Here is a 17,370-nt window from a genome sequence, read left to right as displayed (position 1 = left end):
CTTTTACCCATTCACAACTATAATAGCACGGCGCATCTATTTGCAGTACTTCTATAATGAACCTGTCACAACCAATCACACACTGCCAGCACTTAGTAAGTAATTTGGGGGATTGAAACAACCCCCTCCAATTGCTAATCCAGAGCTACATTGCCTTAAATTGCTCTTCCTCTGCTCTTTTCTCTGAAGAACGAGACATCCAGATTTTACTTTAAATGACTGTGCAAAAAGTGTGAACATTTCTGGTTATATTTGGCAGAGGTATTCTACAGACACATGGGAAGAACATATAAAACTTGACACAGAAAGACCACAATCCATTCCAGGATTTAGACCAGGAACCTTCTTGTTGCACCAACCACTGCACCACCGTGGCTCTACACATGGGAACTTGTTTTTACTCTGAAAGATGAAAGCATCGCATCTCTGCGGGAAAGAAAAACATGTCCATCCACTAAAACAAATGCATGTCATCGCATCCATTTGTCTTCAATATGAAGTGTAGAAATTATATGTCTGCAAAGTGTTAAAAACACACTCATGTCTAAGAACAGAGTTAGTTTAGTTCAAGACACCAAAACCACAGCAGAAACCAGAGATTAGCATCGATGCATGTCACTTACTGGTGTTTACTTTACAGCCTTTAATTTACTTTGTCTTTATTTGTTACTTCCTTATCCTCACAACACATAATTAAAATGTCCTTCAGTCAAAGACGCTTATAGGTTTGTTGTGTTGTCGGGTAAAATAGTGTACTGTCAAGCAGTGAACGCTGAATGCACATTGAAATTACCTGTGCGGCCATGAGGGCACTCGCAGAAGAAGGAAGCGACGCGGTCATGACAGGTGGATCCGGCATGGCACGCGGCACTGGCACAGTCATCGATGTTCTCGCTGCAGTCGTCGCCGGTCCAGCCATTAACACACACACACTGGTAGCTGCCGTAGGTGTTGTGGCACGTTCCACCATTTTGGCAGGCGTTGGGCATCAGTTGACACTCATCCACATCCTCCGTGCAGCGCTGACCTGTGGAAGGACACAACATTTTATACACATACACATACACATACTGTAAATACACACATAACACCCATGCAGTACATTCATACTTGCATAATACATGCATATCTGTGTCTACAGTCACAAATCGGTGGCAAAACATACAACAAATGTAGAAATTATGGAGCGCAGAGGTCTCAAACTTGCGGTCCCAATCAATTTCATGCGGCCCACCACTTAATATCAAGTTATAATTAGTTATTTTAACAGATGCTTTTTTACACTATTTATCGTTCCACATCAAAACAAACACTTTTATTTTGAAATTCTTTGAAATATCATAATAAATATATTCATTTCCATATAATTTTTCTAAAAAGTTTTTTTTTTTTTTTCACATGACCGGCCTACTGACCAACCGAGACACTCAGTGGCCCCCAGGTCAAAAACATTATATCACTATAGTACATAAATATAAATACATCACTACATTGCGTTCACACACACCTGTAAATTCTGGTTTACACTGGCAGTTGTAGGTTTTGACTCCATCTACACACGTCCCTCCGTTCTGACAGTCATGATTGGGACAGTCGTCAATGTTGTAGTTGCAGTTTTTACCACTGAAACCTGAAATAGAGAAAATACGGATTAAAGTCTCAACTTTAATTTCTACTCATTCTGGTTTACAGTTACATGTTTCGCCTGGTTTGAAAACAACAATCTCCCAAAACCTTTCAACAAAGGGTGTGAAACTTCTTAACAGTTAAATGTGGTCAACTGTCTTTTTTTCTGCCAGAGAAAATGGCAGCTGTTCCCTCCTGAGGTCTGTGGGAACCTCTCTGTGTAACATCCACTCTGTTGTGTAGTTACACTCGAGGAAACCAGTGGATTGTACAAGTGGTGTGTTGGAAAAAGCACCACTGCTTTTTGACACGGTAACAGTTTAAAGTCAATTTCAGATATTATAATCAATGTGGCATTTAGTATATCAATACAATGCAAGGTTTCACTTGTTCCTGTGACAAGTGACACCTTACAGAGTCATACTGATGAGTTGAGGGAAAATCTGTTGGTAAACACTTGGTATATTACACAGCATATTGGTAATTGTGTCTCGCGAGTCCAGACAATGATATATCACCAATCAAAACGTTGCAGCACAAACCTTTGACAGTTAATGTCGTCATTTGAGAGCACAAAGTTTGAACTCACTTCATGACAGCGGTCTCCACAAGTAAACTTTATACTACATAGTGAGAGGAAGTAACAGCTTGTTCCATTATATGTCAACAAGCACATTTCACACATGACGTGAATATCCGAACTCCGTCAGTGCGGAGGTGATGAGCTGAGGGAGGCAGGACTACAGTCCGAGAAAGCTTTGCTTCACTCTACTACGTGAAAAGGATGTTGTCCTTTGACCATTTCCTTATGATAAGGCCTGATGCCTTCCTGCTCTGCCTTGTTCACACACTGTAAACACACACACACATACATATGTATATATATATATATATATATATACACACGCACACAAAAGACACAACATAAGCAGGAACAGCCCAGCCTTAAATGACATCATCTGTGAAGCAACAACTACTGACATTTAAACTCAAACTTCATCTTACGTTCCATTGTGTATCTAACAAATAATCATCAGCTGACGGACATCACAATGTGGAGTTACCATTGTCGAGACCTGATATAAAATAAAAAATATCCTGTCCTCTCTCTCTCTCTGTGTCCTCATCTTGCAGGATGGCAGGATCCAGATCCAGTTTTGAGGCTATTAGCATTACTATCATTACCATTCAAATCATATCATCACCATTATTATTATTATGCCATAATTAAAGCTGATATCAGTCTAATTTCTATAAATAATCTCTGCTGCTGCTTGTATAAATTACATTGTAGTTCTATAAACATCTTCATCACTTATTCAGAACTGGCTTGTCTAAACATGTAACTTGATAGAATTGTTGTATTTCTGCTCCTGGTCTCTTTCTTCTGTCTCTACCTCACCTCCCTCTTGTCCTACCTCTCCCCCTTCCTGTCCCCCACCTCTCATCTGCCCCCCCATTGAACTGAATTGAACTGAATTTAATTAAATTAAACTCACATCAAGATAACATTCAACACTAAAATGATCCAGTTTACATCATGTGACTTTGTGGTTTAAATGTTGATGAAAGTTTAACCTGTTGAAATAAAAACAAATGATAAAAACCTCTCTGCCCATGGCTTTAGTTCAAATTCTTACCTAGTACACAGGTGCATTCATAGCTTGTTTCCCCCTTTTGGATACAGGTGCCTCCATTAAAGCAGGGTGACGGGTTGCAGGGCAGGTAGCGGCTCTCGCAGTGCTTGCCCATGTACTCCTGAGGACACTGGCATCTGTACCCGCCCACTTCATTGATGCACACACCCCCGTTCTTGCAGGGCGACGGGTTTGCATCGCACTCGTTGACGTCTTGTTTGCAGGTCTTTCCGTTGAAGAATGGCGTGCAGGTGCAGATGTAATGAGACTCGATGGCAGAGCACTGGCCGCCATTGGCACATGGGTTCGAGGTGCAGGGGTCGGCTTGTTGGCACAGTTTACCTAAAAACACAGAGAATAGATGATGATGATGACAACAGATCATTCTATTCTAATAAACATATATAATTATATTTTTGTTACGGTAAATAATTTCACTTTAGGACATTATCATCTGTAGTTTTTCACAAATGGTTCTAGTTTGTTTTAGAAAAAAGACACACTATCCTCAGAATCTCACCACTGTCTACTGCTATATCCTCCACATGAAGTCAAAAATCACAAAAGTCAAAAAATAAATAAATAAAAATACCGGATTGACCCTTAAATCGGCGTCCAAACCAAAATGATATGGGTTTGTCCTCAGCGCGAGTGTGGTGGTGGAAAGTGGTTTAGTAGTTTTTGCATAATTCTGCAAACAAATAAACCAACAAACCCACAAACAAATGGACCCAGACAAAAACATAACCTCTCTGGTATAAATAACCTGAATTATAAAGAAAACATGTTTTAAATGTGCTAAGACATAAAAACTGTGAGTAAATTCAGCTATTACTTCTCACTCGTGTGATAAACATGTCAGACATCGACCAGTGCTTGATTCAGAAACCACAGCTTTATTACCTGACCATCCAGGTGGGCAGTGGCACTTGTACGCCTGGAGGCTCTCGAGCTCACACGTGCCTCCGTTGCGACATGGTGAGCTGAGGCAGACGTTGATGGGCGTGAGGCAGAGGCGGTCAGTGTAGCCCGGTTTGCAGGTGCAGCTGAAGTCCACCGCGTTCCCTCTGGTCACGGCTCGACAAGTGCCCTCGTTCATGCATGGCGAGGAGATGCACGGGTCACGAAACTGGCACCGGCTTCCTACATATCCATCCCCGCATCTAGTGAGAGACAAAAACCAAGTCGTCAGGAACATAATATCAGCGGACACTGAGCGAGAAGCAGGGTTCAGCCTGCACTGGAGGCACCAGTGATATCTACCTACCACCATACTCCGCTGTCTTTATGGCTTCTTATATGAACTGCATTTGCTATTATTAAATAACTCATATGTTGATAATCTTCTGTACTTTTGTACTTTTTAAATGTTTTAAATACACAGCATTTATTTTCTTAGCTAATATGGCTGAGTTCAGGTGGATTAAAGTATTTAAATTAAACTGGATTGGTTGGGGGTGAAAAAGATCATCGACTAATAAACATTAGATATTGTTTTCATTTAAAATTAGCAGTACAAAGAGTGGGAACAGTACAAATAAAGGGAATTTATATTTATATGTTCAATGATCTAATGTTGGGCCACACGGTGGTGTAGTGGTTAGCACTCTCGCCTTGCAGCGAGAAGACCCGGGTTCGAGCCCCGGTTGGAACAAGGGCCTTTCTGCATGGAGTTTGCATGTTTTCCCCGTGTGTGCGTGGGTTCTCTCCGGGTTCTCCGGCTTCCTCCCACAGTCCAAAAACATGCAATGTGGGGATAGGTAAATTGAACTCTCTAAATTGACCATAGGAGGGAGTGTGAGAGTGAATGGTTGTTTGTCTCTATCTGTGTGTGGCCCTGCGATGGACTGGCGAACTGTCCAGGGTGTACCCCGCCTATCGCCCGATGTAGCTGAGATTGGCACAGCACCCCCCGTGACCCTCTGGTTGAGGATAAAGCGGTAGATGATGACTGACTGATCTAATGTTTCTCAGTGCAGACTTTGTGCACTGTTGTGCTTATAAATCCGCTGGTTGCATTAAAAGCATTTCCCAGCGCGACTATCTGCTCCTTTAAAAGATAGTCCTGCTGTTTTTACAACACAGCAACACGACCATGAGAAACTATGCTTTAAACAGGACATTCATCTTTCTGCCCCCGTGAACAATGTGATAGAGGCTGTAAAACACAGCGGTTCCGAACAGAGGGACGAGGGGGACGGACTACTGAGGTTTCTCACAGGTTGTGTGTCATTCATAAACGACGAGGGGGAGGTAGACGCCGCAGATCACAGAGACACATTCACACATTATCAGTTACAATGAGAGGAGATTAAGAGAAGAGTCCCCCTGTGTATACACATGGCTAAACAAAGCGGCCACACACACACACACACAGAACATCCATACAGGCATAGCTACAGTGTGTGCAGTCTCACACACACACACACAGTGTTCATGACTGTGTGCATATTCAACCATATTGAATCAGTTTCCTGTTGACCTTTACGCCACAGAAAAACCAACAGTGAATGGCGAGATGGATGGTGCTGTGGTTCTGTATGTTTTGTACCTGCTGTACATGTTAATCATGATATAAATTAGGTCGAGCATGGCTCTTGTGTTTGCTGTGTTGTCCAAAGAAAGGTACCGTATGATTGCCGTCTGATTTCCAGCAACAGTACTGCAGTTTAAATACATCATCTGCTTCTACTTCGGGGTCAAAGACCGGGGAGGAAATGTTGGTCCATGCACAGATCACCAAGTCCAACTCCATTCCGACTAATCGAATACATGCAGGAGTGATTGGACTATGAATCACATTATCCAGGCATGTTAGTCTGACTAAGACCAGCTTGATTTTAGTCAAATTAACATAAACACACTGCGGTTTGCATGCATGTTACTATCTGTTCTGGCATGAGTACTCCCTGTGTGGGCTGGGTTTGTTTTACTACACATTTTGGTGAAAACATATTGGGGTCCAGCTTTAGCTCAACCCTTACCGCCACATTTCTGTTTTCATCGCCTTCAGAGCTTCAGTACTGTTGTCAACAACACAGGGTGGCCAGAGAGGCCCGGGCAGTACAAAAACAAAGAAGCTACTCAATAGCACTGGAGATGAACACAAAAAAAACCCCGGTGGTATTTGGAATTTTCCTTCATAATCTGTTCTCTCTAAAACTTGAGACGCAAAAAAAGGAGTCGTGGTGGCACCCTTCAGCAGCTCACTTCAAACCCTTTTGTCACCACTCATTCATCCTCAGAGGAAGGCGCCAACTATTCAACAGTGTTTGAGCGGCAAGCCAACATTATGGCAGATTAAAAAGCACCGCACACCCCAACACCTCAGTGCTCGTGATTCTTTCCTCCCCAGAGAGGATTTTCAGCAGCATCATCAAACTAGAAATGGGAAGAGGATGAAACGGAGGAGACTGTGGCACAACCTCTGTCCAGTAACATGAAAGGTTTCTAAAAGTGAATTCTTCTGCAAAGGAAAATTACAAGTTCTAGAAATCCCTTTTTTTTTCCAGCTTGGATTTGACAGAAAACTGCTCTCTTTCAATATTGTTGTGTTTCACTCTCATGCAGAAACATCCAAAAACCCACCATCACTCTCAAATACCTGAGCAGAGCCTGAGAGTCTGTTAGCCCTGAGGGGCTGACAAGACCAGGTCCCCAAACATTCCCAGGGGGTCCAGCCAGAGGGTGTGTGTATGTGTCTGTGTCTGTGTCTGTGTGTGTGTGTGTGTTGGTGGGGGCCAAGCCGTAGCCTCTCTATGGGGACAGGGGTGTGTTTAGACAGGGTCTCCCTCTCAGGGGATTAGGCAGCCTGAGGAATGAGGCAAGGAAAAGAAAACATCACATGCAAGGCTGCCCGCTTCACAAACAGTAGCAATGAGTGAGTGGTGGCATGTGACCACCGGGGGCAGAGAGTCACCACCTCGTCAAGCAATACTACCACACCTGACTGAGGGAGCATTTATGTGTATACAGCAGCAGCACAGGGACTTTTATCCTGTCCATCTGCAGAGGAAAGACTGGGGTTTTTTTTAGTCGGCTCAGCTCAGCTCAGCTTGACTGATTGGTACCTGCTACCGAACAATGTCGAACTGTAGATCAGTTAAAAAGACTAAACATACATTAATCTCCAACATGTAGCAAGGACATTTCTAAAATCTCCATATTTAACAGAGGAGTCTGGTGTATTTAGCGACAGCATCTGTGCTCCGAACTAATCTTTTTAATTCAATGATTCTAATGATTCAGTACACCGAAAAGTGCCGCTTTGCATCTCACTAGTTTGTGTGTGTCGTGTATAAAACACCGTCACAGCAGTTCCTTGCAGCCGTGCTGCGACGACCCCACCCACGTTGAGGAGGTACTATAGTCATGGAAAGCGACTCGCCTGATAGTGCTAGAACTGTATAATGGAAAAGTGCCATAAAACTTTTTATGGGTGCCTCTTTTGTGTTTTCAGTCATACTCCAACCTGCTAAATGAATCTAATGGACATTTGTTGATATTTCAAAGTTAGGCACTACAGTTGGCAGGCATTACATTTTATAAGGAAGATAAAGGATCTTCCTTTTAAAATGTAAGGGGTTTTTTTCTGGGGTACCTCCCTGACACATGTTCCCTGCCACTTTAAAAATGAAGGAGCCCATGTAAAGTTATTATTTCAGTGGATGTACGACGACATATTTTAAAATATAGTTATATATAGAATTAGGAATGATTCAATATGTCTCAGGAAATGTTTCGTAACATAGTTTTCCTTACATTACATTAACATTGCGTTCAAAACTTCTTATTTAGACACAAATTCAAATGCGATTTGCAACAGGATTCAATCTATGGCATGATTTATTTTTAGGACTTGAGAATTAGGCGAAGTTTCCGTTGTTTTTAAAAATAATTATGACATAGCTTCAAATTCTTCCACAGAGTTCATATGTCTCTGTGTCCAGAGCCGCAGCAGACAATAGACGTGTGTCCGTGTGTGCACGTCTGTGTGTGTGTGTGTGTGTGTGTGTGTGTGTGTGGCTGCGAGAAGGCCAGTCCAGTTTAGCCCCAGTAATGGCGGGTGCTGAGGTCGTGAGGCGCCACACAAACTCACTGGAAAAAGGCCGCAGGGAGCAGGTGCGCATGTTAATGAGGAGACGGCAGCTGCTGCCCCAGCCAGCCCCTCCCCTCCTGCTCCTCCTCAGCACCTCCCATGTCCCTTATCCCACAACTCTGCCTCCTTCCTCTTCACGGAACTCTATCCCATTACTGTCCCAAAGCCTGTACTGTAATAAATATGTTTATACGTGTTTATGCAAATAGGCTGAGTTTGGTGGAGATGATTCTTTTAAAGTTCATAAAATGTTTTTTTTTTTTTTTTTCACATTTTATGAACATGAATAGTATAATTGCTGTACGGGTGTCACTTTGGACTTTTAGTAATACTTTTTTTATAGTGTTAGTATCTCAATGGCTGTTTCCTCTAATAGCAAAGAAAAGACAGGAATAGCAAAGAGAGCATGATGAGTGGGCTCATTGTTTTTCCTCCTCATTCAGTGCTGACCTAAGGCCGGACATGTTCAGCTGTCAAACCTCCTCTTTCCTCTCCTTCCCTTAATTCCTCTTTCTCCCTTTCTACATCCCAGCAAAATCTCTCCTTAAATCTTCTTTCATTATAAATGGCTCATCCCTAAATTTCCTCATTATTGGTTTCACTTCCTCTCTTCAAAGCAGTATGGTCGCTGGCATCCACTCGCTCCCGCCTGTCCACCTTCGATCTTTCCCTCTAAACCTCACCGCGCGTCTCCGACACAGCATTTCTTTTCTTTTCATTTGTAAAACAGCACATTTGGATTTATAAGTCCCGACAGACTAATGCCCACTATCCCTAAAACTTCTCTGCAAGCTGCTCTGTAACTTTAATCTGTAACTTTATTCTGCAGTCTTTGAGGCCAAGCATGCAGCAAGAGAAAAGCTTCAAATCCAAAACACACAAGCAGTCAAGCAAACAAAAGAGTCGGAAAGAAAGGAAAGTGGAACTGGTTTGGTTGGGTTTTTTCGAGGGGAGACAGACAACTGGCAAACTTCTTACCGAGTTTGCCAACTCAAAAGGAATTTAAATGTTTACTCTTAAGAGTCTCCTGTCCCGATTCTTGACCCAAGAAACCTCAGTAGAGGCGTGCTGGCACCGTCACTTTATGGTTCCTTGAAAAACTCAGACTGGCTTTGAAACCCGGCATCTGCCCTCGCTAAAACACCCCAGTGTCTCACACTGAGGCCTGAAAGACAAACAGAGAGAGCCCCCTCGCCGCACCTCAGTGCACGTGGACGCACTGTTCAAACACACGCCGGCGGAGTTGCGAGCCGCAAGTCAACTCTAGCACACGCTAGGCAAAGAATGCTAACAGTTTGCTCTTTAACTTGGCGAGCGCCTGTCAAATACACGTTCAGGGCACAAAATGCTTTCACAGGCATTGTGCTCAGCCCTCGCAATACTTGACTGAATAGGAGCTTGAGGGAGTAAGACAACAGATATTCAAATGACTCTTTTATGGAGTCCGACTTGTGTTCAAAACAAACAGTGATGCAGCTGCTTCAACAAGAGAAATCTGCCGGCCTTGCAAACAGGATCATCTCAACAGCAGCAGGTAAAGCAAGCTGCTGGAAAGGTAAATAAAGAAGACATGAAAAGAGGGGCACAAATCAGAAGCTGAGCAAATATCAGGTGTTCGTATGGTATCGTATAACTGCAGCACAGCAGTGGAACTATCTCGGCGGTAAGGTCGATACTGTTATTATCTTTTCTGTCGTCCTGGCCCAACAGACCACATTGTTCTCGCCTGCACTCACTTCTGGGCCATCTCATGTTCAGTGGCTGCCACTGCAGCCCGTGGCAACAGGTCTGGTTCACTGATGGGATGCATAACAGGGGCCGGGGCGGCGGCTGGAGCCTCCAGCAGATGTTGTGGTGACATCTGACCCTTAGCCAGGCGTCATTCGAAAAGGAGCTGTCCTCAAAGTCGGGGGCCAATCTGCCATCTGCTGTGCTTCTGAGGTCACACACAGATGGGGACAGAGGCTTTGAACGTAATATGTGTGCCACACGTGCACTGTATACAAATACAAAATGCAGACTAGTAGCTGTAAGGGCCTCTCTGTGTGTTAAAGAGACTTATTCAATTATTCAGAATGAGTGTCCAGCTTCTTTTCTGACAATGACTTAAATCGCAATAGTTTAGGTTAATTATGCTCTTAGCTTAGTTTACAGAGAAAACTTAACAGATTACAGCTCTTAAACTCTATTTTATTCAAATGAAGTTCTGTTTGTTGTTTTATTTCATTATCAAACTGTCTTTGATTTGCTGAATAATATTGAAGTATTTTAGTTACAATTCCATTTTTGGATGTGTTACATACAGTTAAGACTGGGCAAGACACTGTATTATAAACGTGAGACCCTATAGGGACCAAGTTAGAGCAGCAAGTTGCAATTGTATCATTCACTTTTGTTGTTGCTTACAATAGTCTGCTTGACAAACATGGAGTTTTGTTTGTAATCTGTCCAACAGTCTGTCTGTTCATGTTTCTTTTTCCCCCCGGACACTCTGCATTTGAAATGTTGCCAAGCGTCCAGATCTCAGACAATGTGGTGAAACGGATCGAGGGATGGCCAATAACGTTCAAATTAAAAACACACGCAGACAAACAGCAGCATTATTTCTTAACGTCTGTTATTGATATCACTATTTTCCAAAGCCCTCACCCACTCACTCGCTTCTTCCTCAGGTTTCTTCGTCAAGTCTTCAGTCAAGACTCAAACTGTGTTAGTGGAGCATGTTTGCACCTCGGCCCCCCTCATCCCTCCAGTCTCCCCACCACCCTTTCTCATTTCCTGGCTGTTTTTGGTTGTCTGCCTAGTCTAAGTCTCCTTTATTCTTGTCTGATCTGTTTTACAAGCATTGCCCAGGGGGACTCTCTTTTGTCTCCATTCCTCTACACTTCCCTCTCCCTTTTTTCAACTGCCCTCTTTCGTGTTGCGCATATGGAAGCTGACAACTCTACCATCACTGGTGCTGAAAGTCAACACAGAAAAAAAACAACCCACACACGCTTAAATTCAGATTCAGCTTCGATCACACAGATTGAGTCGACTGAAATAAAAATAGCTTTTTGGCTAAGGCCAACGCTGGCACAAAAACAGTCTTGTTGTTTGTTGTGGAGCTGAAACCAAAGTTACCACGGAATCCTCACTGGCCACAGAAATTACAGGGGAAGCGCTGCCCCTCTTTCTCCCTCCTTACATTCATCCTTTTTTTCCTTCCTCTCTAATAGTAAAGGAGAGCTGACCTGACCAGCCCACATCTGGCAGCCTTCATTAGAGACCCTGTTTATTTGAGAGCAGTACGGACACAGCCCATGGGAAAGAACAAGCTCCCTCAGGGATCGACACTCAGAGAAGGTCTAATGACTTCTGCCACTGCCTACTTTACAAGGTTGGGAACCACTTAAATGCTTTATTGGCGACTGAAGGTGAAGCTGACGGTGCCACTGGACCCTGCACATGGCAACTTCAGGGCTTAAGACACAGCACATTAGACTGCTTCATCTTCGCTGCGTCATCCATAAATCAAACCCAGGATCAGGCTGGATTCATTTCAACATAATTATACACATGTAGAACATTAAAACATGAATCAGACGTTTGCCCGGAGAGGTTTTTCGGAGGTGAAATGCCACTTAATACAGGACTGCATGTCTTTTGGGAGTTATCCAGACATTTTTGCTTTAGAGAAATGAAAGTAGTATTCAAAATAAGAGTTCCTTTTGTCCCCTCTTAGATAATCCTGGCTCAAAACACTAAAACTGTCATGTGTGGACCCTTTATTTTCTCCCTCTGTAACAGATATCCTGATCATAACAAGCTGCTCTATTTCACTTGAGAGGCATCACACTCCATTCTCCTACATTTGCAGCGACTGACTCAATGTGTGTCTGGCAGTGAAAATGTGACCGGGAGCTTAAAAGCACACCTGGCAGACAAAGTCACTGTGTCTCAGTGTGCAGCTGAATAGGCAAAAACCACAAGTAATCAGGAAGCACGCTGCTGTGGACAAGTGCACGTTCCTGTTCGCTGTTATACTATAACACACAGACAGGTGGTCGGGCTGAAAGGAAGAGGGGGGGAGAAAAAAGAGAAGAAATGAGGAAGTGTGCTTTATGCCAAGAGGCTTTGTCTCACAAGCACACACAAACACACACCGAGTTTCAGTCCACTTAGCCCGTGATCAAAGTTGATATGATTCGTCGTGGCATATGCCAACCAGCGAGGCTCAAATATCACTAATTCCCCTGCATTTATCCCCCCCCACCACCATTACCACCTTTTAGTGGCTTCATACAGTGAGAATGCTCTGCCGATCTGCCCTCTCCACAGCAGCACTTTTGCCAGAGGGAACCCAACACGACCAGCAGCGGCCACATTAAAAGCCTCGCGCTGTGTGTTTCTGGGTGTGTGATGATATGATCAGATACAGCACCTTTTCTTCCCCGGGAGGGTGTTTCCTGAACTCTGAATGGGGATGTAGGGGGAGGAGGGGCGGTGGTGCGGGTGAGGGTGGAGGGACGCTGAGATAGACTCATCTGACCACAGAAAACAGAGGTGCCATTGAAGAATCCCTTGAAGCGGAGGGACAAGGCTCACTTTCACTGAAGTGGATGTGTACTGTAGCAGTGGCCACACATACCAGCAAGGAATTCATTGACTTCAAATGACACTCAAACACAAACACACAAATCCTAAGTACGGGATTAAATCTCTTTCTTGTCAGATCCTAGGTGTATGTCACTCACTCTGAAATGCCAAACATTTTCCACATTCACGGTATTCCAAAGCACATGGTCCAAGAAACTGTCAGAAACCATGGAAAGTCTTTCAAATGTTCAAATATACTGGATCTGTTCCTGCAGCTCTTGTGATTTTATCCAGGAATTCTTGTCTGCATTCAAAAGGAAAAGCATGAAACTTAAGTCTTGACATTGGCATGAGCAGTTTAACACATCATAGCCAATATATTGAATGTATCTCCAACTGAGAAATGTACTGATGTAGCTGAAAGCTCCAGCAAGAAAACGTGAACTTAGAGATTTTGTTAAACCACAAAGCTCCACTAAAGTTAAACCACTAAGGTTAAGAAAAAAACTTTACAGTGGACAGACACATCGTTTACATACATTTGAAATAAAAAGTCACAGTGTCACTGATGGAATGAAGTATGACACAAATCCCGCCCTTTCCTCCAAGCTGTCAACTTTATAACAGCTGACACTTTATAACTGGACACTCTAAACTGACCATAGGTGTGAGAGTGAATGGTTCTTCTCTGTGTGTTGGCCCTGCGATGGACTGGTGGCCTGTCCAGGGTGTACCGCGCCTTTCCCCCTCTGTCAGCTGGGATTGGCACGAGCTCCACCCTCTTGTGGAGGATAAAGCCGTAGACAATGAGGCAGATTCGACTGATGATTTCATATTTGTAGTATTTATGTCTGGCCAAAGTTATGGTACTTAAATAAATTTAGATAGGAGCCCGAACAGCTGCCCAATTCCAGTATGGCTGTCGAGAGGCAAAACTTTTCTGAGAAGGACTGTTTGAAAATGCTATGTTAATCAGGATCCAAATCACTGCTGTGTTTTATTATAGTATTATAATTTATTTATAGCCCGCCAACTATCATTCATCAAATAAACCAATAAAAATTCACAATCTGAAACCCCAGATGATCAAGATGATTATTCTGTGTTAATGAATTAGCTAAACTTCTGGTGTATAGTACTGATGTTATTCATACCTGCCAACATGTACATCTTAAAACCCCCTTCATCATGTGACTCTCAGCTTTCAACAGGCTGAGTTAGTTAGTCATCAGTTATCGTCACAGTGACTAACTGATGATGAACATCAGTAATGTCTCAGTTCTCCTGAACAGACCCCCGGACAGCTCTCATCTCTCCATTGTGCCGCTGGAATCTGGGAGTGATTTATCCTGGTCTGGATGGGCTCGGCCCCGTCACTCACTGCTCTCTGCTGCTGCTGCTGCTGCTGCCAAACCTCTAAAGTAAATGAGAGACCTCCTCAAAGCTCTTTAGAGATAAACCTCAGTCAGGATCTCACTTGGGTCAGGAGGGCCAAGATAAGTAGAGAGGATGGTATTTATGTTATGGCATGTCAAGGAGGCATATCTGTCAGACTACATGAAACTGAAGCTGCCAATACCTCTTACTTGACCTCCACATAGCGCAAGTGGTTTTGATTTAGGTGAAACAAGCTCAGAAATTTATGAGAAAAGAGTTAGTCTCAGGGGAAAAACTCTCCTTAATATTTATAAAACCTCCTTTATCTTATTTGCTTAAATCTCCCTGTCTGTCTGTAGCCGTCTAATAAAACAAACAACACACTTCATGGAATGATTGGCTTTAACTGTCATCACTAACCGACCTGCCTCCCTGCACACCACCCTGCTCATACACCACCAAAGCAGAGAGGATACCTGCAAGTCTGCAAGCAAGTCACAGAAAAACATTTCCACAAAAGACAGGATTGCCATAGGCCATAGATTTAAGTAGTCTTAAATTTCAGGAGACCAAAGAGGATCTCACAAACTGTTAACTAATCACCAAAATATCAATTCAACCATTTACGACATTAGTGAAGTGATACACTTGACACTCGGCACAACTTTCACACTCCTCTTAAAGGTACGTCAACAAGACAAACATCATCGTTCAAGGCTCCAAACAGGATCCACCTGGCAGCAATTATTCCTCAACTGTCCATATCCTGATGCTGGCAGCTGTGCTGCTTCACCACAGACACACCAGTGACCGTGTGAATGCACTCACTGTGGAAATCATCAGTTGTTGCAGGAAGACAATGGAGTTGTGAATAACCACTTGTTACACAACACAGTGTTTTATGGCTCTGGTGAATCTTTGTCAAGAGTGAATTGATTTTGACCATTTTTTCTTTCTTATTTCATTAAAACCATAGTCTTGAGTTTGTGAAAATGGATCCGCCTTACTTTAACTAGTTCCACTTTCTCACTGAACACATCAAAAATAACCTTCCAGAAGAGATCAGGCTCATGGTGTTTTATATGAGAGTGGTGAGGGCGAAAGAGAAGAGGAAAATGTACTTTCACACAATTTCCTGTTAAATCAACAGCTCCAAGTTTCTGCCACAAACACTTTCTTGCCCAAACCTCATGAAAGCTTTAAAATAAGAAAAAAGAAATGCAGGACATCGTCTGGATCAGACCCATTCCCAACAGAAGGAACATTTCCAGTGCTGCCTGTGTCAAGAACGCAGGAATTGCCCACTTGTTACTTTGCCCCACAGAGTGGGAGTGAGGTATTGTTTTTGGTGGCTCTGTCTGTCTGTGTGTGTGTGTGTGTGTGTGTGTGTGTGTGTGTGTGTGTGTGTGCTTATGCACTTGCTTGCAATATGAGCAACAGAGGCCGACAGAGGCTTGCTAGAATATTTTTTTTAGTTTAAGTGAACATGCAACCTTGTGCTCTGGAGTCAGACACTCTCTACCATCTCTGATTGCCTTGTTCTCTGTGAAGTTTATAAGAATATTCCTCGTCACCTGAGCTCACTGTGAGTTTTTTGTGGAAGTTTGAAAAGGGGTCATGGCGGGAAAAGTTTTCAAATAAATGTTTGAGTTCTCGCATTCAGCCCCAGGAAAATGTCTGGACTTCAGTGTCTGAAAGCAGATTAAGAGAGGAATGTAATCACCCTGCAAACAATCTCACTGAAACTTTTTGTCCTCTTTTTTTTTTGTATTGTTGCCCATCTCCAAGTTTAATTGGAGGAGCCTGAGGAGGAGGACAGTGCAGGCACACAATGCTGGCTTTGTGGCACAGTGAGGAGGTGAAGTGTTTGGGGGTGTAATTGAGGGGTGGCGGGGAGCCAAGATAGCTGCCTGGGCCTTGCTCTCCAGAAGCTGAGAGTGACCCAAAAGGGCTTACAGTCATCTCCGCGGCAGTCAGGTGGCACTGGACTGGACTAGACCGTTGGAAACACAGCCAAGCACAAAGAGTGATTGATGTTTGAAAAATTTGAGTTTGGGGGCAGCTCAGTTGCTTATTGGTCAACATTGGTCAAAACATCAATGACTAGAAAAACCTCAGAGAGACAAACTTGGCATCATTTTTTTTCAGTAGGTTAAAAAACATCTATCGTCTCCAATCTGACTAAAGGAATGAGAGCGGGTGACTGAGTGAGAGCGCGCAGAAGACCAGTGAGGAGGCGACAAAATCCCAAGAGAGAGGGGGGCTAGTGGAGAGCTTGGGTAGGAGGACAGGGTCTGAGGGTCTCTCTGGGAAGCCTCACCAAGATTAGTCACACAGAATTAATCGCAGCAGAGAACAATGGTCACCGAGCTTCTGGCAACCCCAGCTGTCGCTCCATGAAAGAAAAGAAAAACAAGATTTAGGACTGCCAGAGTTTGGCTGCAGAGGGGAGAGTGTGGTGGCATTAACACACACACACACAGTGACCCCAGCAGTCCTCATCAATGTCCCCTCCATCTCTCTCTCTCCCAGAAATAGCAGCACTGGTATGAGATCTCCACCTTTGGAGCCCAGACCGTCACGTCAGAGTCCACAATCACACATTTCTGCATCGTCCAGCGCCGACACCAACACTCTCGCTCCCTCAACATTCACCGCTGAAAGAAGCAGAAAGACAGATGTTTAACTTACTTGCACTCTCCCGTCCCATCTGGAGTTGTTTCGCATCTCCCCTGGTTCAAACATGACTCCGTATGCGAGGAGCATATCAGGCCTGTGAAAGGAGAGTTTTAATACACCAATACACAAAAACAACTCCCATAAACAGTGTCAGAAAATATGGTCATACAGCACAGACATCACCACAGTCATTCTGACACTCGTGTGTGGAATCGAGGTGAGACTCTTGTCACCTGAAGAGTGCAGTGTGTGAGGTGAACATGGGTTTGACACAGGACACACACACACACTTATACTGTATGTATGTAAAAGCATCATTCTGAAGCCAAGCACCAAATACATGCATTTACAAACAAGGAAGGAAAGGGAAGAAAA

General features: G+C 43.6%; 1 protein-coding gene across 2 annotated transcripts in view; it reads right to left on the bottom strand.

Moving 5' to 3' along the window:
- Positions 1-17,370, bottom strand: part of notch1b (notch receptor 1b) — a 44,785-nt gene that overhangs the window by 26,857 nt on the left and 558 nt on the right. For both annotated transcript variants that reach the window (XM_058636435.1, XM_058636436.1), the window contains exons 2-6: positions 17,008-17,089; positions 4,167-4,426; positions 3,267-3,605; positions 1,508-1,630; positions 794-1,027 (exon numbers count right to left, since the gene is read on the bottom strand). In XM_058636435.1, coding sequence (XP_058492418.1) covers positions 794-1,027; positions 1,508-1,630; positions 3,267-3,605; positions 4,167-4,426; positions 17,008-17,089 — 1,038 coding nt within the window. The remainder of the gene's footprint in view (positions 1-793; positions 1,028-1,507; positions 1,631-3,266; positions 3,606-4,166; positions 4,427-17,007; positions 17,090-17,370) is intronic.

The sequence above is a fragment of the Solea solea genome, chromosome 8, assembly GCF_958295425.1.
Source record: "Solea solea chromosome 8, fSolSol10.1, whole genome shotgun sequence".
NCBI lineage: Eukaryota > Metazoa > Chordata > Actinopteri > Pleuronectiformes > Soleidae > Solea > Solea solea.
This window is presented reverse-complemented; position numbering and strand designations above follow the sequence as displayed.